The 25,529-nt window shown below is 39.4% G+C and overlaps 1 protein-coding gene across 1 annotated transcript in view; it reads right to left on the bottom strand.

The window, feature by feature from the left end:
- Positions 1 to 5,071: 5,071 nt before the first annotated feature.
- The window catches only part of LOC145405805 (uncharacterized), a 30,740-nt gene continuing 10,282 nt past the window's right edge, over positions 5,072 to 25,529 (bottom strand). Inside the window, exons 5-9 of the mRNA XM_080277043.1 lie at positions 24,167 to 24,275; positions 22,416 to 22,675; positions 11,915 to 12,106; positions 8,037 to 8,192; positions 5,072 to 5,971 (exon numbers count right to left, since the gene is read on the bottom strand). Coding sequence (XP_080133169.1) covers positions 5,790 to 5,971; positions 8,037 to 8,192; positions 11,915 to 12,106; positions 22,416 to 22,675; positions 24,167 to 24,275 — 899 coding nt within the window. The 3' untranslated portion in view covers positions 5,072 to 5,789. The remainder of the gene's footprint in view (positions 5,972 to 8,036; positions 8,193 to 11,914; positions 12,107 to 22,415; positions 22,676 to 24,166; positions 24,276 to 25,529) is intronic.

Here is a 25,529-nt window from a genome sequence, read left to right as displayed (position 1 = left end):
AATGAAGTGGTGAGGCAAGCTGTGGCACAAAAGAAGAAAGCACATGGTGAGTGGATGGTACGCCGAGGCATGGGGAAAGTTGAGAGACAAAAGAGAGAATTATATGTAGAAAGGAAGAGAGAGGTGAGAGAGATTAAGAAGAGAGTGGATGATAAATTTGGAAGGAATTTCAGTGTAAAGTGAAGAGAATGTAAGAAAATGTTCTGGAAGGAGGTAAAGAGAATTAGAAAGGGTGATAAAGAAGTTACTCGGGGAGTGAAAGATAAAAATAGTGGACTGATTTTGGATAAGGGAGAAGAAGTGAGCAGATGGAGAGAACACTTTAAGAAACTGTTAAACACAGAGAATGAAAGAATGCGAGTACAAGTGGTTACGGAATGGCTGGGAGAAGGAGGGTGGTGAGAAGAGAGGAAGAGATCAGTAACATGGAAGTAGGGGACACAATGAAGACAGTCAAAATAGGGAGAGCCCCACGGACTGATGGAGTGTGTGGTGAAATGATGAAGCATGGGGGAGATATAATAGTAGAATGGATACGGATGATGTGCAGATTGGCCTGGGAGGAAAGCAGGGAGTCCCGGAGGATTGGTAGCCAGGTATAATTATTCCCCTGTACAAAGGAAAAAGGGAAAGATAAGTGTGTGGTAAACATACAGGCAATTGTCTTCCTAGTGTAACAGGCAAAGTATATGGTAGGATACTTACTGACAGAGATAGGGAAATAACAGAGGAATTAGTTGGAGAAGAACAGGGAGGTTTTAAGAAGGGAAGAGATTGTACAGATCAGATATTCATCCTTGGATCTTTAGTGGTAAAGTTTCTAGAGAAGGGAAAGAAGTTGCATACGGCCTTCATGGATTTAGAGAAAGCATAGGACAGAGTGGATAGACAAGGAACGGGGAAAGTATTAAGGATATAGGGAGTAAATGGGAAGTTGTTGAAACCCATGAAGAGTATGTATGAGGGTGCTAAGGCTGCAGTGCATGTGGATAGCGAACTGAGTGAATTTCACTATCTGAATGTTGGGTTAAAACAGGGATGTGTCATGTCTCCATGGCTGTTTAATCTGTATATGAATAGGGTTATAAAAGAGATACAAGGTAGAACTGTGGATGCTGGAGTGGCCCTAATAAGAGAGGGCAGGGTTTGGAAACTTCCTGTACTGTTGTTTGCAGATGATACTGTATGTATTGTTGTTTGCAGATGATACTGTATTGTTAAAAGAAAACGATGGGGAACTGTAATGCTTGGTGAATGAGTTCAGGAGAGTGTGTAAGGAACAGAATCTAGAAGTGAATGTACGGAAGAGTAATGTTACGGTCTTTGAGAGAAATGAAGCCACTGAATGTACAGTGAGGTTGGATGATGAGGAATGATGAGGAAATGAAAAATGTAAGTGCATTTAAGTACTTGGGTAGTGTGATGAGTAAGGATAGAAGTTTGGAGGATGAAGCGTTTGAAAGGGTACAACAAGGAAGAAAGGTTGCTGGTTCTTTGAAAGCAGTGAGAAGAAATAGGGAAGTAAGCATGGAAGTAAGAAAGCCACTGCATGATATTGTGATACCAACACTAACATATGGAAATGGAGCTTGAACCTTGTTGGAGGGACACAGTCACGAGTGAGATTAGTGGAAGTGAGTGATCTGAAAGGAGTCTGCGGAGTTCCATGGAGAGACAGACTGACAATTGAGAGAAGTGAAGGAGCATTGTGGTGTGGATGTGGATGTGATAGAAAGCATTAGGGGAAATACACTGAGGTGGTTAGTCATGTGGAGAGGATGGACAGCGAGAGAGAAAGATTAACAAGTATACTGTATGTGAGTAAGCTGGAGGAGGGGAGAGGGAGAGGGAGGCTGAGGAAGAGATGGAGGAATGGAGAGGTATATAAGAAAGGGGGGTGTGAGCTTGGGGGAGGGCAGTGAAATGGCAGGGGACAGGGCAACATGGAGGCAATTTGTTTGTGGACACCCATTGTGGGACTGAGGCATCTGGCGAAGAGAGTGTATGTGAGTGAGGTGGAGGGGGGAAGAGGGAGGGGGAGGCTGAGGATGAGATGGAGGGATGAGGTGGAGAGGTATATGAGAGAGGGGGGTGTGAGTTGGGAGCAGGGCAGTGAAATGGCGGGGGACAGGGCGACGTGGAGGTGATTTGTTTGTGGCCACCCCAAACGGGATTGAGGCATCTGGAAATAGATAGATAGATAGATATAGATAGATAGATAGATATATACATGACAGGCATCTGGTGACACCTACTGTAGATATATATATATATATATATATATATATATATATATATATATACGATTATGTGAAGCTACAGAAAGTGGTGAATGTTTTTGGCGTATCCGATAAAGCAAGGATTATGGGGGCTTGAATGATGAGTGAATGGAAGCGTGGCTCATTGGATTGGGCAATTTTGAGCTGTCTGGACATTGCTACTCCTCACCCTGCCCTTGGGTGGGAAAGGAGGTCCGGATGATGATGATGATGATGATCATGATGATGATGATGATATATATATATATATATACAGTAATCCCGCATTTTTTGCGGATTTTTTGTCTACGGTTTTGCCCTCTCGCGGATTTTCTTAGCAATAATAAGTTCAACAAAAAATATCCTTGAATATACAGAAAAAAAAAAAAAAAAATTGAAATTCCCGCAGCTTCCAATTGTAGCGCGGTAAACTCACGCCACCCTCTGTCCCTTTCCCGTGGCCCCTCTGCCAGTGTTACCATATCTAGCATAATTTTATTCTTTTAGCATAATTTTGATCAAATTTTCGAGTCTGGAATATTTTTTAGCATATTAGAAGTTTTAGAATCATTCTAGCATAATTTAGAATGGAATGGAATATTTTTAGAATAATTTTATAAAAGCTACAAATCAGAGAGAGAGAGAGAGAGAGAGAGACGAATAAGGTAAGAAGATGTTTGAATAGTTGGTTACTTTCAGTTTGGGCTTGGTTGGGTTGGATTAGGTTAGGTTAGGTTAGGTTGGATTAGGTTAGGTTAGGTTTTAGGTTAGGTTCGGTTAGGTTAGGATAAGTTTGAGCTTTGTACTTTACCCATGAAACTTAGGTTTTACCGATGGATTTTGGTATGATTCATTCGATTTTCAGCTTCATTTCAGTCGGAAATGACCATTTTCTGTGTTTTCCCCCCTCCCTATAACCCCCGATTCCCCAAAGATCCCTCATTATTTCAGGGGGATGGGGGGGGGTCATATCTCAAAATCTGGTTATTTCCGACGGAAATGATGCTCAAAATCGAACGAATCACATCAAAATCCATCAGAAAAACGTAAGTTTCGTGGGAAAAAGCAGCATGGGTAGATACCGATATTTATCCTCTTACTCTATGTAGGTTCATTTTAATATTTTCATAGTAAACAATACATAATTAATATGTTGCACGAATATGTATAGAATTTTATCATTTAGCTTCAAGTTAGCATAATTCATTTTTTACTTGGAACAAATATGCTCAATCTAGCATAATTTTTTCATTGCCCTAGCATAATTTCGTTGTTTGGATATGGCAACACTCCTCTCTGTCCCGCATTCTTCAGTCCACGCCTGACTGCCGTAAGTGGATGTTGTGGTTGTAACCACACTATGATATGAGCCTCTTGCCTCCCACTTGCTTTCCACATGGCCCCAGGACGTAAGCCAGCCTCACCAAAGGCTAATAATACAATTAGTAAGAACTCCAAAGTGACAAAACGATCAAGTTATGACCTTAGCAGAGAAAATTGTGTTACTGGACAAGCTAAGAAACGACCGTGCGAGTGTTTGCTATCACCAGTTAATGCATCTTTTTATTTTGTACTGTTTTGTTAATAAATGTGTAGATAATTGTGTATTACAGTACGGTGTTTACGTTTTTCCTTCATAATGGAGTATGTGCTTTCAATCTTGTAAGAAGGTATTTCGGGATGAGTATGGAGGTTTCGGGACAATTCGCAGTCACAACAAACACAAAACAATTCGCCTTCATTAATGAAGATAGCTATGGGTGACGCTAGAATATAATTCAAAGGCGACTACAGCGAGGAAGAAACAAGTTAATTATTGACTAAAGGTGCAACTAATAAATAATATCCAGAACCTACGCTACTGAACATAGACTGCTGGATCCCCCTGAAATATTGTTATTAAAGTATTGATTAATTAATAATAAGTATATTGATGAAAGTATTGATTAGTATATTTATAGAATGGCGGGGAATCGTCCAGGGTGCGAATTGTTCTGAAGGGGAATCGTCCATGTTTTGACGGGGAATTGTCTGACGGCGAATTGTCTCGCAATCAGTATGGACATGGACTGTGTGATGGGCAGCATGGTGGACACAAGTGCAAGTTTTCAATTGTTAATAGAGTATTCGCGGAATTGACTTTTCGCGGGGGTTACAAGAACGTAACTACCGCGAAATATGCGGGATTACTGTATATATATAAAGAGAGAGAGAGAGAGAGAGAGAAAATAAAAATATACTTTACATCTTTCTTTAACATACTTGCACACTACCGATACCAATAACATCACATCGGTAATCATCTTCTCAATGCGTTACACTATGAAGGCCATATTAACATCCTAACCTAATTTCTCGCATTTTCAAAGGGGTGGGTAAATTCATAACAAAATCCTTAATATATTGGTAAACACTAACGGTATCTCTAAAGTCTACAGCTGGAATCACTGCTGCTAAATATTAATAATAAAAAAAAAAAAGCATAATACATCTGCTCAGTGAACAAATACTGTACATACCACCATCGATCTTCACTCCAACACACTCTAAGAAAATGCACACAGTACTTTCAAAAACAATAACAATAAAGTAAAAAAGTGCTGTATTAAGTTGGGGCAGAATTAAATCTACTGACTGGGCATGTAATGTTTGGCATTTAGCCTTATATTAAATCTGACTGTACAGAAAACACTTATAATTATGGTCAAGTTGAACAGGCTGTTACCATTGTGATAAAAAGTACTCTATTCTCTTCTATTATATTAGTTTTAACAAAAATACTTGAAAGCAAAAGCTTGCATTCCATACCTGAAATGTGCTAACACAATTGGGCCACTCTGAAACAAAAACTGATGGAAGTTACCATACTGTCTTAATATTAGAAACATAGATCAATAACATTAAAGCCTCTTCAGAAAAAGTAAACAGAACAGATTGTGATTTAACTACATTGTACAGTAAATTCTTCAGACACATAAAATATTCAAACTCTTACAACACTTTGCTCTTACTGTCCACCTGGTAACACCTCTACTCGTCATCATCATCAAAATCCAAGTAAGATCATTCTTGTGATACAAGTCATTCAATTCAGCACACTTGTCAGCCTTGTGTTTCTTCCGGTGCAAGTCATTCATTCGGTGCAAGTCACACTCACTGTGTGCATTTTATGCTAAATATAACATCATGCTTGAAACCATCCCTATAATGTAGATATTTTACTAATTAATAAAACCACCACTTCCTTAAGCTGAGGTCAAGCATGATCCATATGACTATTGAGGTTACTAGCCACATCTACACTTACTCAATTGTACAAACTAACTTTATCTTTCTTTGACTGAGTTATATTACATTCTCCACAACTGCACCCGCCACTTGTCCACTTTTTTCACAGTCGAAATCTTCCTTTCTGCACTCACTTGCACAATATCTCTCACACTCACACAACGCACCTTCTATTTCTCTGAAATGTTCAGTCTCTCCCGTTACAACATCACACCATAAAACAATGCCTCCTTCCCCAGCCCACTAGTCCAGTCCAAGAATTAAATGGTTGTCCCACAGCCAATCAATATAGAAGTTGAGCATGTGGTCTGAGGGGCGGATCTTGCGCCACTCGTTGACGCAGAATATGCGGTAAGAGTCATTGCCGTATTTACCGATTCCATGTAGCTCCTTAGGGTACACCCAGTCCTTGGTCAGGTATTCCTCTGAAGAAAAAAATAGAATTATTATTATTTCATGATCAGACAATAACCTTTACTACAAGTATTTGCTATAGATGTAGTCAGAGACAAAAGTTAGTCTACGAATCAACAGCACCTACTTTATACTCTGGGTATATCTATCACTTTTCATCCTGAATTATCATACCAAAGAGAACCTTCTACAAGTAGAGAAACATATCACAACTCACTCAGTTTAGGAATATTAGCCAACGCCAACAAGGAAAGTGAGATTAAGATTTGGTAAAATATTTGGTGAACTTTTGCGTCTGCCTATACAAGGTATGAATTAAAAGACACAGTAATCTGGAATACAGTAAATGAAGAATAAGACTAAACTCATATCGTGAAGGGGTGATAAAAGAGTATAACAGCAATATTAAATGGAGGTTGTGGTGGGTGAGGGTGCTCACCAGCCACTCACTCGGAGTAGTGCTGCTCTCGGGTGTCTGACCTTTCCTCTTCTCCATCCTTCTTTCCTTCCATCCTCTTCTGTCTTTCTTTCCTTCATTCTTTCCTTATCCTTCTGCCCATGGGTGACTTTAGACTCCCTCTTCTGTCTTTCTTTCCTTCATTCTTTCCTCTTCCTTCTGCCTGTGGGTGACTCTACACTGAGTGACAAGCCAAATGGTATCCTGTACACAAGGAAACCATTTACTATGCTGGGTGGTAACCATATAACCAACTTTTGGCACGTGGTGGTTTAGTGGGTAATTACGGTGCTCCAATCCCATTGAGCCGGTGAAGGTTTATATCCAAGGGATGGTTGGGGTTTATTGCTCACGTATTGCCACTCTGGGATGAGTGAGGCTGGTCACTCTCATCTTAAATGTCAGGACCAACTTGCCTAGCCCCGGCCTCTTACGCTCCTCATAGGGCAACGTAGGATTGGATGATGAATGAATGAAATTAAAAGGAGAAATATATAATTAAGATATGTAACTGTCACATACTTCCTGTTCTAACGTATGAATCAGAAACCAAGAGCCTGAGAAATAAACTGGAACTAAACTTGTAAAAGCAAGTACTTGAAGTGGAATGGAGAGAAGGGCAATGAAACGACCCTGTAATGGGAATATAAATTTTCTGAAAAAAAAAAAAAATAAATAAAAAATAAAAAATAAAAAATAAGACATCAAGTATCAAAAGCTAAACAAACCTGTAAAGATAACTAATCCATAGCCAAGACTAAGAAAATACACAACATTAAGTACAGGTACCGTATGGAGGTGGAGAGCTAGAGGATACATTGCAGAGCTGGACCATTACCTTAGCTATGTGATGAAAAAAATAATACTTTCAAAACATCAGAAATATTGTACCAGTACATACTGTAATAAAAAAAAGTACACAGTGTCAAAAACAATATTAGCACTAACCTCTTCACCACAAGTGGGTCCCTCCTAAGCTGATTAAAATAATTTGGAATTAGCTACAATAAAATACACAACACCTTCCTTCATGGGTAGCAACCACAGCACTTGCGATATAGCCTGATGAAGATCCCTAACCCCTTGCAGCTCAGTTGATGACCAGAAGTAGTCAGAGTGGAAGGTTGTTGTTGTTGTTGTTGCTGAGTAACCCTGTTATCTGACATGTAAACAAGATGACTCATTCCGACCTCATAACTAAAGTTCACTGACTTCTCAGGCAGCCACAACTCAGTACTGTATTCAAGTCACGGAAGTAACGCAGTTCCATCAAGTAATTAAAGTAAATAGATAAATAAAGTGGCTAGGGTGGATGTAAGAAAGGTGTTCAAAAGAAAGATGGGAGGAATATACTGAGCAAAAAACACACATAGAAACTAGTACTGAAAACAAAGAAAGAGGTAAATAATGATCCTGAAAAAAAAGGTACACTACCCTGAAGATGGGAAAACTATTTAGTAAGAAGCACAAAAATGACAATGACAATGATAAACATGATGATGGTGACAACAACAACAATGACGACACTGACGGTGAAAACAAAAACAATGACAATGATTCTGATGACGATGATGAAGAAGAGACAGATCTATACCTTCACAATAAGAGTCATCACCAACCTGAGAAGCGTATGAGCATCTTGGCACGCTTATCATGCAGACCAAGGGGGCGTATGACCTCTGCAATGTCTTGCCATGATGCCTTAATGGTTGCCTCAGGGGTGGGCCATCGTTCCAGGAATTTCCACAGTATATTTTTTCCCACAGCCTCCTCCCCTGAAAGATAACATTTTGATTAGAGAGTGGTACTTTGAGTGTCCATGATATACTTTTACCTACTACCTCCTCCTCTGCAACTCTTCATCATGAACAGTAACAATGCATTTACTCAAGCACATTACATGTATGGCAATACCATTCTGTAGAATAATGCAGTTACTATACAACGAGAATTGTTAAAACTTTGCAGTATGCATTTAATATTTATAGAGAACAGTACAAGTGCATGCATAAAACTTGCAGTAACTAGGCTAACTGAATTGGAAAATAAACTCTTAACACCAAACACCATATGGCACTAAATCATATAAAGAAACAGTACAAATGAGAAACATCAATAAAAACAGAAACAAAAATAAAAGAAACAGTATAAAAAGGACATGGTACTAAAAAGAGAAACAGCACAAAAAGAAACAAAAGGAACAGGAGAAAGAAATCATATTTCAGTAAGCTCGTAAACATATAAAACATAGAATAATTTTCACCTCTCAAGAAAGATTAGATCCTACATCATACAGAAATGGGCTGTTTGTCAATTCAATCTGTACAATAAGTCCTCATTAGGTTACATTTTGAGAGTAAGCGATAGGATATTGGTTGTGAAAATTCTGTTGGGAAGAAAGATAGCTGTGATTATATCGGCATATGCTCCACAGGCAGGATTGGATGAATCAGAGAAAGATAGATTTTGGGATGATTTAATACGTGTAGTGGGTGGTATGCGGGATGATGAGATAGTGATTTTGGGAGGGGACTTAAATGGTCATGTAGGTGAAGCAGCACAAGGTTATGAAGGAGTGCATGGGGGCTGTGCATATGGTCTAAGGAATGCAGAAGGGGAAAGGATACTCGAGTTTGGGGAGGCAACGGACATGATTGTGTGCAACACATATTTTAGGAAAAGAGACAGTAGGTTAATTACATATGAGTCTGGGGGAAATAGCAGTCAGATAGATTATTTTCTGGTTAGGAGGGCCGATAGGAGGTTAGTGAGGGATGTTAAAGTTATAGGAAGTGAGGAGTGTGTGCAGCAGCACAAACTACTGATTTGTGATATGGTGCTTAAAGAACAAATGATGAAAAAGAGGACTTATGTACCTAGGAGGAAAATATGGAAGCTGAAAAACCAAGTAGTAAGGGATGCCTTCTATAGCGAGTTGAGGAGAGTGGTGGCTGAACAGGGAGCTGTAGACAGAGGCGTTAATGAACAGTACAGAGCCCTCAAGAACAATTTCTTGAGAGTTACTGATGTAACATGCGGCTGGACAAGAGGACCACCAAGACATAAAGTAACTTCATGGTGGGATGAGGGTGTAGAAGCTGCAATTAAGGAGAAAAGAAGGCTTTTCCGGGAATGGAAGAAGGGTGGTAGCAAAGAGGAATATTTGGCTGCCAAGCGTAGGGCTAGGAGAGAGGTATACAGGGCAAAGTCTGAGTCACAGAGACAATTACTTGATAACCTAAATCATGGGGAAAGGAAAAATATATTTAGGGTGGCAGGTCAGGTGAAGAGGGATAATTGGGATATCATAGGTGAGCAGTGTGTGAAGAATGATGAAGGAAGGGTAGTGGTGAACAGTGAGGATATTAAAGATGCATGGAGAGAGCATTATAACCGGTTGTTGAATGAGGAGTTTGACTGGGACAGGGAAGGTTTGGAGCCAGCAGATCCAGTGTCTGGCCCTTGGCCTTTGATTGATACTGCTACTGTGAGTGAGGCAATAGGCAGGATGAGGGTGGGGAAGGCAGCAGGTGTGTCTGGGTTGACTGCCGAAATGTTGAAGGCCTCAGGCGATATAGGGGTGAGTTTAGTCACTGACCTGATAAATAGGATTATTTATGAGTGTGTTGTCCCAGATGATTGGCTGAAGAGTGTAATTGTAAATGTGTATAAAGGGAAGGGTGATGCCCTGGAAAGAGGGAATTATAGAGGTATAAAGCTTTTAGATCAGATAATGAAGGTAATGGAGAGAGTTTTAGAAGGTATGATTAGAGAAAGAGTGAATATTGATGAGATGCAGTTTGGGTTTATGCCAGGTAGGGGGACCACTGATGCCATATTCATTGTTCGACAGCTTCAGGAAAAATATATTGGTAGGAGAAGGGATCTTTATTTTGTTTTTGTTGATTTGGAAAAGGCCTTTGACAGAGTCCCTAGAGAGGTGGTGAAGTGGGCAATGAGAAAGCTTGGCTTGGAGGAGTGGCTGGTTAGGGTGGTTATGGCCATGTATGTGGGTGCTCACACCCAGGTGAGAGTGAATGGAGATTTGAGTGATGAGTTTTCCGTGAATGTTGGTGTGCATCAGGGGTCAGTCTTGAGTCCCATGTTGTTTATCATGGTACTTGAAGCCCTTTCACGTGACTTTAGAAACGGACTCCCGTGGGAGTTGTTGTATGCTGATGATTTGGTGTTGATTGCAGAGAATGAAAGGGAGGCGGAGGAAAGGTTTAGGAAGTGGAGAGATGGTATGGGGCAAAAGGGTTTAAGGGTAAATGCAGATAAAACAAAAGTGATGATATCTAGGGTTGGTGGCGGTACTGTCAAAGACGAGGGAAAGTGGCCATGTGCAGTTTGCCACAAGGGCGTGGGAAGTAATTCCATCTTGTGCGGTGTGTGTGATAAATGGGTGCATAAGAGATGTAGTGGTATCAGAGGTAGACTGCGAGATAATGCTGATTTTATGTGTACGGCGTGCCGGGGTGAGCAGGTGGAGATTGTCAGACGTGAAAGAATTGAACTTGCTGGTGAATCTCTTGAGTGTGTGGAAGAGTTTTGTTATTTAGGAGACATGTTGTGTGCTGGAGGTGGGGCTGGAGCTAGCTCTGTGGCTAGGGTGAGAAGTGGTTGGAAGAAGTTCAGGGAGCTCTTGCCTCTCCTGACATTGAGGGGCTCTCCCTACGTGCTAAGGGGTCTTTGTATGCAGCGTGTGTTAGGAGTGTAATGCTGTATGGCAGTGAGACCTGGGCAGTGAAGGAGGAAGACATTCGCCGGCTCAGACGTACAGAAATGACAATGATTAGGTGGATGTGCAGTGCGTCCCTGCGTCCAAGGCCTGGAGGGGCTGGGTTTACAATGGAAGAGTTGAGAGGTAGGATGGGACTGGAGTGTATTGGTGTTGTGATGAGGAGAGGTAGATTGAGGTGGTTTGGACATGTGGAGAGGATGGGGGATGATAGTTGGGTGAGGAAGGTGAGAAGTGTTAATATTGGGGGTGGGGTTATGAGGGGTAGACCGAGAAAGACATGGGACGAGGTCATTAAGTGTGACCTTAGGGTTAAGGGACTGAACAGGGAGGCTGCAATGGATCGTGCAGCGTGGAGAGCCGCCATTAGGTGACCAAGGCCGACACATGCAAGCATGTTGGAGCCTTTAAAAACGAAAACGAAAACGTACTTATTGTCTGCAATTAATTTCACTGTAAATTATAGAAAAATTGTCAAAGTTCCAGTGCTAAGTATAAAGTTGACTTGGTAGTTTTGCCAATTTCTAGTAGTAAATGTAGGCAGAGAGTTAACATCTTGGAAGCCATCCCTAATCCATAATAATGACTACTTGTACAGCACTCTAACAGGCAATTTTTCGATAAACTGGACTTAAACTTTTATGTATCACTAACTTTGTTGCAAAAATATCATAAAGTTTTTTTAAATTATACAATACTTATCAGTGACTTAAATGTACTGGGTAGTTCATGCTAAAGTGATGAGCCTGGATATACCTGTTGTACGATTGAGGAAGATTGTGCCAACCAGAAGCTGCCATGGGTCATGGTAGAGGGACTCCTGGAAGAGGTTGAATGGGGAACGAGGGGGATTCCATTTGGCCCCAGACTTAAGCCTCACTCGTCCAAGCATCTCCTCCTTCTTGTGAAAGTATTCGCTGTGCTCTCCATCTTTTCCCTTCTGTGATGCTGCCAATAACAAAGTAAATATTAGAATAAATTGGAAACTTTTATTCTTTTTTTTTAAGCATTGCTGTAGATGTCATTACTGTAACTTGTTGGTGGTTTTAATACATATGACTGAGACTATGGCCATCTTTGTGACAAGGTGTTGGAGGTTGATGATAAAACGAAGTGTGGTCCTCGCATATCCATATGGGTCCTTGAATCTCAGAAATATTATTTTTGTGGGTGTCGTTTCTTAATTCACACTACCTTGTTTTGTATTATTTGAAAGGCAGCTATATATATTTAACAGGCTGGGTGCTCATGTGGGGCTGAAAAAGTCACTACTTACTTATGTACTGTAGTCTAAGTACCTGAACTACTGTTCTATATTGATATCCAGAGTTAGTGCCCAGTGTGTTCTGAATTTACTGATTTGGGGATTAAAGGTAATGCTGATGCACGGTAGACCATTCATTTATTCATTTATTTTTTTTGTGTGTGTGTGTGAGACAGAAGTACTGTCTCGTATTATGTGATGTGTATCACTTTGCTCTTTTGTAGTGAAGTATGAGGAGTATAACTTGTTCATTTGATGGGAGCTACTTTTTTTTTTTTTTTTTTTTTTTTTTAATCCATGACTGTTCAGGTAAACTAAAGAAGCTACATTAAAAAAACTTGAAATCATGACAGTCACCTCCCATTTATGGAAACAGGCAGTGTTATGTGGAAGATGGTGCAGGTCATTCCCATGTCATCTAAAGAAAGTGGTGAATGTGTCCAACAAGCTATTGTCGGCTGTCTACAAGTTACTGTACACTGCAGCCAATCAATTACAACTGTCATGCCTAAATAAAAATCAGTTTCAATAAACTGTTCTACTTTGCACTATGTCATCTCTTGTAGTATCATGCTGACTGATGCACCCACTATTATCTAACTGTGACTACCAAGATGATGGACCAGCTAATGGCCCATTAGGCAAAATTAAGATATTTTTTACTATATTACATGAAAACTTTGATAAACTCTCTCACGTAAGATACTGTTATAAACTGTTCAATCTGACAGCCTGAGTACAACCGTGGACATAAGTGTTGATCCATATCAAAACGATAAACAATGAAACTGTGAGCAATGACTTTTTAAACCCACTGATGCAATCCTCACTGCTGACAACCACTCTAACTTCATTCTCCGTACACTGTTTATCAACAACAGCCCTATTTTCTCCTATCATCCACATACTTATTCTAAAAACCTCATTCTTACCATCTCTACTAAAACTCATTTATCAAGGGATTCTCAGATAGTGACTTGGCCCTATACACCTCTCTTCTAGCTTGCCTGAGGTTTAGCTACAAATCACTTCCTTTTCAGTGTTCCTCTTTTGTTCCATAATTGGTCTTTTCTCTCCCAACCCTGAAATACCCTCCACTTATGATGCTTTGCGCCTTGTCCAGCCACAGGCAGAATTAGCAGGACTCAGATCCCCCTTTACAGCATCATATTGCTCATTAACAACACCAATCTTGCTAGTGTCAAAGCACAACATGTAAAAATGCTCTGACTGGTTCCACCCGGCAATACTGTATCTGTTTATGAGGAAAGAAAACATCCACATGGTCTCAGGATAAACAAGAATTCAACTGAACTCAACAAGGGTAATATGGGACTGGCTGTCGCTCTCTAAACCCAACATTTACACTTACCGAACACAAAGGAATGAGTGTCTTAGAGTCACCTCTCCTGATAAACATTAAAAACAAGGGTACCCATTTGTAAAAAATACATCAATAAACAACATCCATCTACCTGTAACAGCATGTAACACTTAAAATGTGTTTGACTACTATAACTGAGTAATGAAGCAAAACTCAAGTAATAATCACCTCTTTAGTGATAATAATTCTTCTTTGCTTAAAAGACATTTCTTTGCTCTTTACAAGTAAGAAAAGGAAGGTGACAAAGAGTTTTGCCTCAAACCCACAAATCATCAAAATAATTCCAACAAAAGTCAATCAGATACATGTATACTACTGTACAGTATATCTTGGCATAAGCACCCTTTCACTGACTGGCAACGACTCTGATGATTTGTGAAGCTCTGGGGCAACTCATGCTGAGTTCCATCAGTTTATTATTCTTTAGAAAGTACAACTCTCTACAAACAAAAGAAAAAAAATACATATTCTGTGATGACAAGAGCTAAGGGTTATTTTACAGTTATACAACATCATCTCTCTTTAAAAGTCCAGCATCAGCTCTTACATTGGTGGTGAGCTGTGTGAATATAGGGTGATTATGCCAGGACAGGCCTTGTTATGGCCTGTACAACTTGCAATAACAATCAAACAGCCGTTTCATTTTTCCTATATTTTACATCAATCCCCTGAATGTAATGTTTTATAGGTTTAGTTTTACTGCCTCCAGATGATTTTATTCAGCTTAAGAGAAACTTACAGTGAAGGGGATACTGAAGGCTGTAACTAACCTTTCCTGCTGAAAAAGTCTCTCCTACGCTGAATCAAATATCACTAAGCGGCACAATTGGTGGGAAAATACGATGAGAAAGTACGTCATGGGATTGAAGGGATTAAGGCAATCCTATCTCCTATACATTTCAATACAGATACAAATTTGACAGTCCTCCCAAATAATGTACAATTACAGTGGCAGTGAGCAAACATTTTTCAATGCCTAATGTTACCCAAGACAGCAAGTTAGAGATGTATACTTTGGAAAGAGGGATTACACATCTTATTATGGTAGATTTAATAGTGCCTATCATTTGAGCACTACGACTTCTTTTTTTCATTTCATACTGTCTACTACCAAGCTATAATATTAATCCTTTGGCCACAAATCAGGTACTTTGCTTATTATTCCGGCCAAAATGAAATGATATTACTAATCTCATGGGAAACCCAGAGCACTAATGATGTTTAAAACTTCTCATATTTAATAACCTGGCCACAATTAATTTCATTTTATTACAGCTTACAATGGATGAATGTATACAGCTCAAAGAAAATCATCAAAGACAAAGGGTTAAGCTTAAGAACTGTCCTGTACTCAAGGAGTTGAGATAGGAATCCCTCCCCTTTGCCACAACCACTGAATGAATCCCATCCCTTTTTCCCTGGCAATCCCTTGTACAGTATATTTACATTTGTTGGGAGACCCTTGTATGGTAGTATAAACCAGCATCATCATCATCATCATCCAGACCTACTTTCCCACCCTAAGGCAGGATGAGGACTAGCAACATCCAGACAGCCCAAGTTTGCCCAATCCAATGGGCCACACTTCCATTCACTCATCTTTCAAGCCCCCAGAATCCTGGCTCTACCTGATACACCAAAATACTTTCACCACATTCTGTAGTTTCACATAAATGTATTCAATAGTCAGATCACCAACTGTGAGAAACTGAATATCATTTACTCTGCCAATTCTAAAGAAATAGAAATAATTAACAATTCTTCTTCCATACTAATAACATTTAACATATTCACAATATCTACAGATTTCTAAAAGCTCTCACACTATAAGCTGAGAGTAGACAAAACTATGTTTAATATAGAATACAGTAATAAGTAGCCAAGGTTTAATAAAGCTCATTACAATATCAAAAGTCAAGCCTGAGCCCACACATAACGAAAAAAAATAAAATAAAATAAAAATAAAAACATCTAGAGATCAAAGAGAAAGAGATTTTACAATGTAAATGTTAGTCTTACAACTTGTATGTTTCACTTAAGCAAAATGGCCACATTTCAGTCTTATGCCATTATTCTTATCCACAACTGCTATTTGCAGAACCCTATACTCAGCTTAACTGAGAATTTTCCAAGTTGAGGGGACAGCTACAGCCTTAATTAACCCCTTCACTACTTAGAGTTCCTTCCTAAGATGAATAAAATTGTCTGTGGACAAAAAAGAATAAAATAAAAAGTGTGGCACTGGAATCAAGAGATTAACATAGATAAAATATGATCCAAAATTAACAAGCTTGCAGAAAACTCAGATGAGATACTTGCCATGGCAAGAATGCTTCAAGCAATTGCAAGCCAGCCAGAAATGATACAATACCAACAGCCATTTGCACATGAAGACCAAAATTACAGTTCAGCACTGGGCATACACAATGCAGCCAAAAACCAAATGCAAAAAAAAAATTCTTAACAGCACACAAATGGATACACACACACACACACACACACACACACACACACACACTCATGAGCAATATACAGCACTGGTATATTACTTCATACTAATATGAACATCACGTTCAAATTAAAATCATAATTCCAGTCCTGAGTACTAGAATGGCAAACATCACAAAACCAATCTGAGATGTGGATACAATTGAACGGAAGAACTATTTCTTAATCAGTGTAAAATGGACCATGTCCAAAATCGTTAACTCATATAGTTCAATAACATATTTGATATTTAATTCTTGTTGCTGCTGCTCTTCCTCCTCTTCTGCCTATTACTACAACTATTACCACAACCACCACCACTATACATCAGTATTATCTTCAGTTTATAAGAATTGTTTTGAAATGGAAGAGTTAGATACAGCCTTCATCAACCCCCTCCCTGTGAGGAGCCCTATCTTTAGCAGAATATAATAATCTGGCAGTGACATGCATTGCTATTGCAGCTCCAGGATCAACTGGACACAACCCAGTGGCATTCAGGCATAGGTTGCATTGCTCTTTTCCTACAGTCTGCCAACCTCCTTTCAAGGAATATGGAGGGAGTTGAGGGGCATTTGCATAACTGGACACTGGAGCAGCCAGGTTATATCAAAGCCACTAGGATGCAAGAATTAAGTAAAACACATCACCAGCTTGAAAACATTAAGTGCACTTCACTAACCTAGTTTCCTATGCCCACACCAAAAACCAGACTGTGATAAAGACGAATCAAAGTCAACACCAACCTACGATTATAAGCCTTTGAACTTTTTAATCTTTTACTTCAAATGTTGTATTTTTCCTTTAAGTAATTCCATTTTCCGACAATTTATTCAACCTACGAAAGCTATCTAGATGTGAAAATGCTCCCTAACATGAGCATAACTTTTTTGTGGTAGCAAGAATTAAAGAATACACCACTCGAGTGATGAGGATGCATTTTTGATCCAAAGCTCCCATACTATATAGGGGTAATTAAAAGCCAAAAACATGAAAGAAAAAGCAAACCTGTAGGGAAGCTGTCAACTGACACAAATTTGATTTATACTACACATCCATTTACTCATCATCCAAGTTCTCAAGTTTCTCTGCTCAAACACACATGCCTTATTAGCAGTTATTAAAGAGATTATTCACTGTTTGAGATATTAGAAAAAAATTATGACAGCACAGATGTATAAATATGCAGTATGGGAAGGAGTATAGCTGAGAAATGGCAAACTGGTACATATACGGCACAGTATAAACATCATCTGCACATACAGTATTTATACATACACATACATTCAGCACTCCTCTCATTCATCCAATATTTCCCTTAACTTCATTCTATATGATTACATCATCATAACTTCCCTTAACATATGGTGCAGACACTTTTTGACCAGCATCTGATGTCCAATAATGGTGTAAAAATGGTCAACTCACCACACAGTACAGTGATCCTCCACTTCACACATTTTTGGCTTGAGCAGTCATGCTTTGCATGTCAGTATCAATCTATGCACTTCCCACAGTTACACAGTAACATTCACACCAGCTTAATTCCCAAACTTCTACTTAGTTTTATGTGTAGGATTAGTGGTAGGTGGTGGCGACCATCATCCACTCACTTGACGTAGTGCTGCCTACTACTTCCTTAGCCTTTATCATTCTTTTTCTGTGCCTGCCCTCCTCCCTTCCTATTTCTCCCATCTTTCCTGTCACTTCTTATTGCTTTTCTTTCCTCTACAGGTGGCTTTACATTGAGTGACAAGCCAATTGGTTTTCTGTAAGCCAAGAAATCACTTACAACGTTGGGTGGTAACCATACAACCAAACCATACATGCTCCCTACGTGTCAGCAAGTGGGTTGGTGGAGGGTTAGTACCCTTCCCCGTAAAAAAAAAAAAAAAAAAAAAAAAAAAAAAAAAAGTCAAATGGCCATCCCTTACGGGATTATGGCGTCTGGCAATAGATAGATAGATAGACAGATAGATGATTTGGTCCACAAACATTTTGTGGTCATCTTTTAACTTATAAATGATAAAACTGCAGGGAAAAATTCTAGCAATAAAACCATATACTATTAACATATATATCTATAAATATATATCACTGGGTGAGAGATGGCAATATAAGCACTTCTGCCTAGTAACTCTTTAAATTTGATTCTTAGGCTGATATAATAAAGAAAAGTTCATCTGTTATTTTCTTATTTAACTAAGGCTGAATTAAAAATTAATTGGTAGATGGGGGTGTCCACCTCCCACTCTCTTGATGTACTGCCACCTTCAGGTATCTCTACACTAAGTAATGAGCCAATCGGTTTCTTGTAGTCCGGATCAACCACACTAACACATGGTGACCTTAGGAGTTAATGCACCCCAGGATGTGGTCATAAACGCTTACATGTGAAGGATGGTTGAGGTTTACTGCTCACATAATGTCACTCATAGGAAAGTGACTGGTCACTGTCACCTTGCATATATGCCTGGACTGAGTAGCCTAGCCCCAGTTGCTACACTCCTAATGAGGCAATGAAAGACTGGATGGTCTAGGGATGGAAAAGTAAAATTAATGCCATCCATTCATCATCCAATCCTATGTTGCCCCATGAGGAGCGTAAGTGCCTGGGGCTAGGCAAATTGGTTCTGACATTTAAGATGAGCGTCCAGCTTCACTCATCCCTGAGTGGCATTACATGAGCAATAAACCCCAACCCTCAACAAAATATTTACATAACCAAATAGATATCCCACTGCCAAAACAAATACTTCTTCCAACACTACTCCAATACACTCCTCATACCCCACTACCATGCTAAACACCGGTTTTGTTACTTCAATCATTACCATCATCAAATCCTGTGCTGCCCTCTGAGAAGCATAGGAGCCCGGGGCTAAGCAAGCTGGTCCTGACATTTAAAATGAGAGTGACCAGCCTCACTCATCCCTGAGTGGCATTATGTGAGCAATAAAACCCAACCACCCCTTGGATATAATCCTACACCGGGTCAATCTGATTGGAGTGCCTTAATTACCCACTAAACCACCAGGCGTCATAATTAGATTATATGGTTACCACCCAGCATAGTAAACGGTTTAACACTTTCTGTGTTGTCACCTTCTAAGAATTACGAGGAAGTAGGTAACAAAACGGTTTTATTTATCCTTCAAAATTGTCTGTCAGTTTGGACAGCAAATGCAAATCAGCTGACTATTGGTGGTTTGCATCATCTTATATAATCTATTATGCCTATTACTTATGTACTCGGGAGACAAACTTGTTTTTTTCAGTGACTCAAGAAGCTGGGTCCAATCTTGATATTTTTTTGATACACTATTTAAAAATGGTTATGTTACCCTTTATGCAAGTCTGTGACATGCAGGGTAGTGTCTTATTCATGTAACGTGCAAGGTCATAGTACTGGAAAGTGCTGGGTTACAGAGTTTGTACATCTGAAATGGGTAAGTGCAACTAAAGCTTAACAATAAGTACTCATTTCAATGAGTACAAATAGCATTATACAATTTACATTATATTATATCAAATCTCATACACAGGATTATGCAAGCATATATATCACTGCATAAGGCATGACAATCATGGGGGAAGGGAAGTGAAAGAAGGATATGAACTAAGGTAAATGATAAGCAACATTACATGTTATCATATCAGAGGTTAAAAGACGAATGCAGTTGTGTCCAAATATCTTTTAGCATTATTGCTAATTTCGCCCTATATTTACTTCTATTACGCTCCTAAAAGTCATTATACAGTTCATCTAAAGTATCTATGAAGACAAAGCTATTACACTATACTGTATATGCAGATAATAAATATAATTTAATATCAGGGGTATTAAAATATAGCTGCAAATGAAAAACTGCATGAGCTCAAGTTATTTAAGCTTCTTGTCATTTTGATAAAAGCATGCACAGGATTTTACCACTTATAGCAGAAGCATTTGTGCACAAATGGTATTATGAAGAAAAAAGTACTGTACGTATGACAGGGATGAAATATGCCCCTGATCCCTCTTGTCAGATCCACCCATCATTATAACATCATAAAGCAGTACAGATAGGTTAAGCCAGATGATATCAAACATATAGTGGACAGTTCAATATTATCATTAGTATTAAAACTTAAGGTAAAGTCACCCATAAACTAACAGACAAAAACTACCAAAATCCTTCACTGGCCTCTGGGTTACTAGATATTTCCACTAACTTGAATCCAGGCAGTTTGCTGTTATGAGATTTTATTAAACTTAAAAATGGTCACTCACAATGAAATGGTTTTATATGGCTAGGGTGCTGGAGACAGGTGCCTTCAAATTGTGATACTGACATGATCAGGTGATGGAGCTGACCGGTTATACAAACACTGGCCTGCAGTCCACCAAGTTCACTTTCAGATGAGGCTAGGGTTCCATCTACTACTTCTATGGCTATATCTAACCAACCTGTTCAATAAGTCTATCCTAAGCTGAAAAAATCACCTGGGGAAGGCAAGAATAAAATTCAAGAAGACATCCCTGGGTTCAGTGGGCTGTGTGTAGTAGCTGGCCATCACATAACAAGTCATATTCCGGGTGGTGATGGAGACTTTGTAGCATGTCTTAAGCAGTTTGTTTTGCATATTGCACCTTAACACTCTCTTGTATGCTATTTATATCGCTTTAATATAAATACAGTTCGCAACAGTAAGGTACAAGAGGATACTGAGGTGTAATGTGCAGAATAAATAGCCATGGAACAGATGCTACAAAAGATCCCTATGCCACTTGAAATACAATCCAAACTCCCATCAAGCTGTATGCAGTGATATACAGTGCACCATCATAAGAAATGATGAAGCAGTTACTCCTGGGATAAATAAACTCTACACTGGTACTGTAATCTACAATATAAACAAGAATTTCTTATTTTATCAAGAGATCAATCAATGCTAAAAATAATAATGCAGCTGTTTGAATCAACAGCAAAAGAAAACCATAATTTTCAATACAGTTCACTAAAATAATTTAAAAAAGTAATGTGTTGATGAATTCACAAATAATCTCATTCGTTTCATTTTGTTTATAAAGGCTCCACCATGCCTGTATGTGTCAGCCTTGGTCACCTAAAGGTGGCTCTCCAAGCTGCTCAGTCTCTGGCAGCCTCCCTATTTATTTAACCAACTTTTTAAATTTTTTATTTTCCTTGTGTCTTAAATTATCTGCCTCAACCATAGGCATTCTGAAGCTGTTGTCACGAGAAAAGAAAATCTGTGACACAATCAGTAAAAATCATCCCACACTTACTAGAAGCAATCATACAATGTAAAACATCGACACAAACTTTGTACGAGGGCAGTGCAATTTCCACCTGTGAGAAAGCTACCACAGAAGAACATCTGGGTCATCTCCAACATGAAATATGACTTGTGAGAACAGTTAATTAATCACTAAAACCATCTGCAGCTTTAACTATTTGACTATTTGATCCTGAACACTCACCAAAATCATCTGCAGCTTTAATGGTGTAACTACATGACCCTGAACAATACAATCTGTTATTAACTGTCCCCTAACACTGCTGAGTGACTTAACAAGACATCTCTCTATGTGTACTAATCTTTAAAGAAGTGTAGTACAAGACACTAGTGGTAGTTATACTCAGTCATGCTACACAAAATAAACTTAATATCAGTTCAGTCCTTGTCCCATTTGTGTACTTATTTTACCTTTACAGAATATAAGCCAACATAACTTTACCTCCTGCTCGTTTTGGGTGGAGGGCCCCCTCTGGTTGACACCCTGGTTGTCTGTTTAGTCTTAAAATTGAACTTGACAGTCAATTTTCCAGTTCTTCTGGCAGGAGTTTTGGGGGGCTTTTTTTCTTTGGGTGGTTGTTTTACCACTCTTGGTGGTTTTACAATTTTGGGTGGTTCTTTTACAGATTTTGGTGGTTTTTCATCTTTGTGTGGTTCTTTTACAGATTTTGGTGGTTTGACATCTTTGGGTGGTTCTTTTACAGATTCTGGTGGTTTTCCATCTTTGGGTGATTTTACAGCTTTGGATGGTGCTTTTTTTACTACCTTTACCTTAACCTTGGCTTTAGCTTTTACTGCTTTCTTTTTATCTCGGGCCTTACCCTCACTTTTGCCTCCTAGCTTCCTCTTCTTTGTCGCCCCAGGTTCAGTCTTGGGCGTCTTGGCTGCCTTGGGTGTTTTCGGTGTCTTCGGTGAAGCAGTGCCCTTAGCAGCCTTGGGATGTGCCTGCCTCACTGCACGTCTCTCCTCATCCCCAGGGGGCTTGTACGTGAAGGAGACATTGGTGAGGTCAATAGTCAGGTCGTTCTTCTCACAGTGTGCCCGTATCTCATTCTTAGACCGCAGTTTCTTACCCAGTGGACTGTGAAGAAAAGGAAGTATTAGCATGGCAACTTTGAAGTTTTACACAGTACAGCACATCCTTGGTTTATAACCAGGATGTTTTTGAATACCAATCATATAATGAATTAGCCTTTTGTAGTGATCATCTAACAAGACATGGAGTGATCATAGTGGTTTAAAAAAAAGGGGGGGCATAAAATTTAAAAAATGACCCTAAAAAGGTTATGATCGTTTAAGCAAAATGACTGTAAAACAGTCAATCTTAACCTGTGGATCTGCTAAGCAATATTAAAACAATACTCACATCACCGTGAAATTTCCTTAGTTTTTATCATGATCATCCCAGACCTTTTCCATGATAAATGAGGTAGGCTGGAGTCTAAAACAAGAAAAAGGAAAACATTCATTCATTCATCATCTAATCCCGTGTTGCCCCATGAGAAGTGTAGAAGCACGGGACTAGGTAAGTTGGTCCTGATATTTAAGATGAGAGTGCCAGCTGCACTCATCCTTGAGTGCCATTACATGAGCAACAAACCCCAACCATCCCTTGGATATAAACCTGCACCGGCTCAATCTGACTGGAGCACATTAATTTTCCACTAAATCACCAGGCGCCATACTGTAATTTGGTTATATAGTTACCACTTGCATAGTGAAAGGTTTCCTGATGTACAGGAAACCATCTGGCTTTTCACTCAGTGTAGAGTCACCTGTGGACAGGAAGAGGAAAGAATGAAGGAAAGAAAGACAGAAGCGAAAAGAAGGAAGGAAGAGAGGAAAAGGCAGGCACCCGAGAGCAGCAATACATCGAGTGAGTGGCTGGTGAGCGCCCCCACCTACCAAAACACAACAAGTGAAAAAAAAGTACCAGAGAGATGAAAGCCCATCAGTGATGTTGCTAAAGTCTACAGGAGTGAACCACCCCTCATCTGAAAAACCCTAGGGAGTGACTGGCAACATACAAGGTGACTGAGAAATATTCTTGCATCTAAAAATATGAGCACAGCTGACATTCCTTATACTCTTCCAAGATTTTTATTCCACCCTACAGTACAGGCTAGTACAGCACCATTTACAGTACAGCATGTGTTTAAGCTGTTCTCCAACGGATACAACCATCTCAACTGCCAAGTAACAAAATGGATGGAAACCTATCACATGCTCCCCAATACATTCTTCATCCATGTGGAAGAATGGCACGACAGAAAAAAGGCAGATGAACACTAACGATGAGGAAAGGCAGGGAGACTGGTAGACTAAAGTACTGTAGTGGACGCAGCATTAAGGCAAAAGGAGTTACATAAGTACACCCTAATGTCACACGCAGTGAAGCAAAACAACTGATGTGATAATTAAATGTGAAGTCAGACAAAGGATAACAAACAAAGCATTATACCGTATTAAACATAGCATTAAGGTAAAAGAAGTTAATGAAGAGCACCATGATGTCATACAAAGTGAAGCAAAAAAACTGACTAAATATGGAGTCAGATAAGGGATGACAAACCTGAAGTAGTAGACATCATATTTGCCAGCCGATGCACCACTAGTTCGCTGCACTACAGTCCTCGACCAACCCTCAGGCAGCCCTGTTGTGTCAGCGTCTTCTGGTACAACTGCAGTAACACACAAATACAGTAAGTCCACGTTACAAGATCAAAAATATACCGGTATGTAATTGTCCTAACGACACTTTTTTAATATTCTGTTAATTAGTTTAGGTATGGAAAACACTGATACTCTGGAAAACAACAATGACTTATAACATGGAATGCATGTATAAACCTTAAAAAAATACTAGCATCATTCTTAAATTAGATAACATCCTCTTGCCTAAAAACTCCATGGCAGGAAATTCTCCAGATTACATGTGTGTGTGTTTAAGTACTTGGGAAGTGTGATGAGTAAGGATGAAGTTTAGAGGGTGAAGTGCTTGACAAGGTACAACAGGGAAGAAAGGTTGGTGGTTCTTTGAAAGCAGTGATAATGAACAAGGAAGTGAACATGGAAGTAAAAAAGTCACTGCATGACAGTACTGTGATACCAACTCTACCATATGGAAGTGAAGCTTGGACCTTGTTGGAAGGACGCAAGTCAAGAGTGAGAGCAGTGGAAATAAGTTATTTGAAAGGAGCATGTGGAGTTACATAGAGAGAGAGACTGACAAATGAGGAAGTGAAGGAGTGCTGTGGTGTGGATGTGGATGTGATAGTAATACTTGGGAGAAATACACTTAGGTGGTTTGGCCAGGTGGAGAGGATAGAGAGCAAGAGACTAACAAGGAAAGTGTAAGCAAGTGAAGTGGAGGGGGGGAGAGGAAAGAGGAGGCTGAGGATGAGATGGAGGGATGGAGTGGAGAGGTATATGAGAAGAAGGGGGGATGAGCTGGAAGTAGGGCAGTGAAGTAGCATTGGAGAGGGTGACATGGAGGTGATTTGTTTGTGGCCACCCCTTATGGGATTGAGGCATCTGGCAATAGATAGATAGATGGAGGGATGGATATTTTCCCTGCACAAACCTACTGCATTTTACACTACTCTTTTAATTCTCCACTCTCTTCACAACTGTCAATAGACCTCGTCACTTTTTCCTGCAGTATTTAGTATTCTCTTCTTCAAACATATAGAGGATACTGATCATCCTACAGGTTACAAAAACTGAACTCCCAGAATCAGCTCTGCTCGTAAAACACAACAATCAACTGGGTAATAAGATACTGTACTTGGGTAGGTGTATCAGATTACCAAACAGGGTTTTAACATCACCATCATGACCTTTTTTCCCACCCAAGGGTTATAATTGCACCTCATCAAAAATACCATAAACCTTTTTTAATTCACATCTAGGGGGGCACAAGCCTTATTAAATGA

This window comes from Coenobita brevimanus, chromosome 68, assembly GCF_032717465.1.
Source record: "Coenobita brevimanus isolate Jiangsu-jjx chromosome 68, ASM3271746v2, whole genome shotgun sequence".
Classification (NCBI taxonomy): Eukaryota; Metazoa; Arthropoda; class Malacostraca; order Decapoda; family Coenobitidae; genus Coenobita; species Coenobita brevimanus.
The sequence above is the reverse complement of the archived record's forward strand: the minus strand, read 5'-3'. Positions and strand labels throughout refer to the sequence as shown.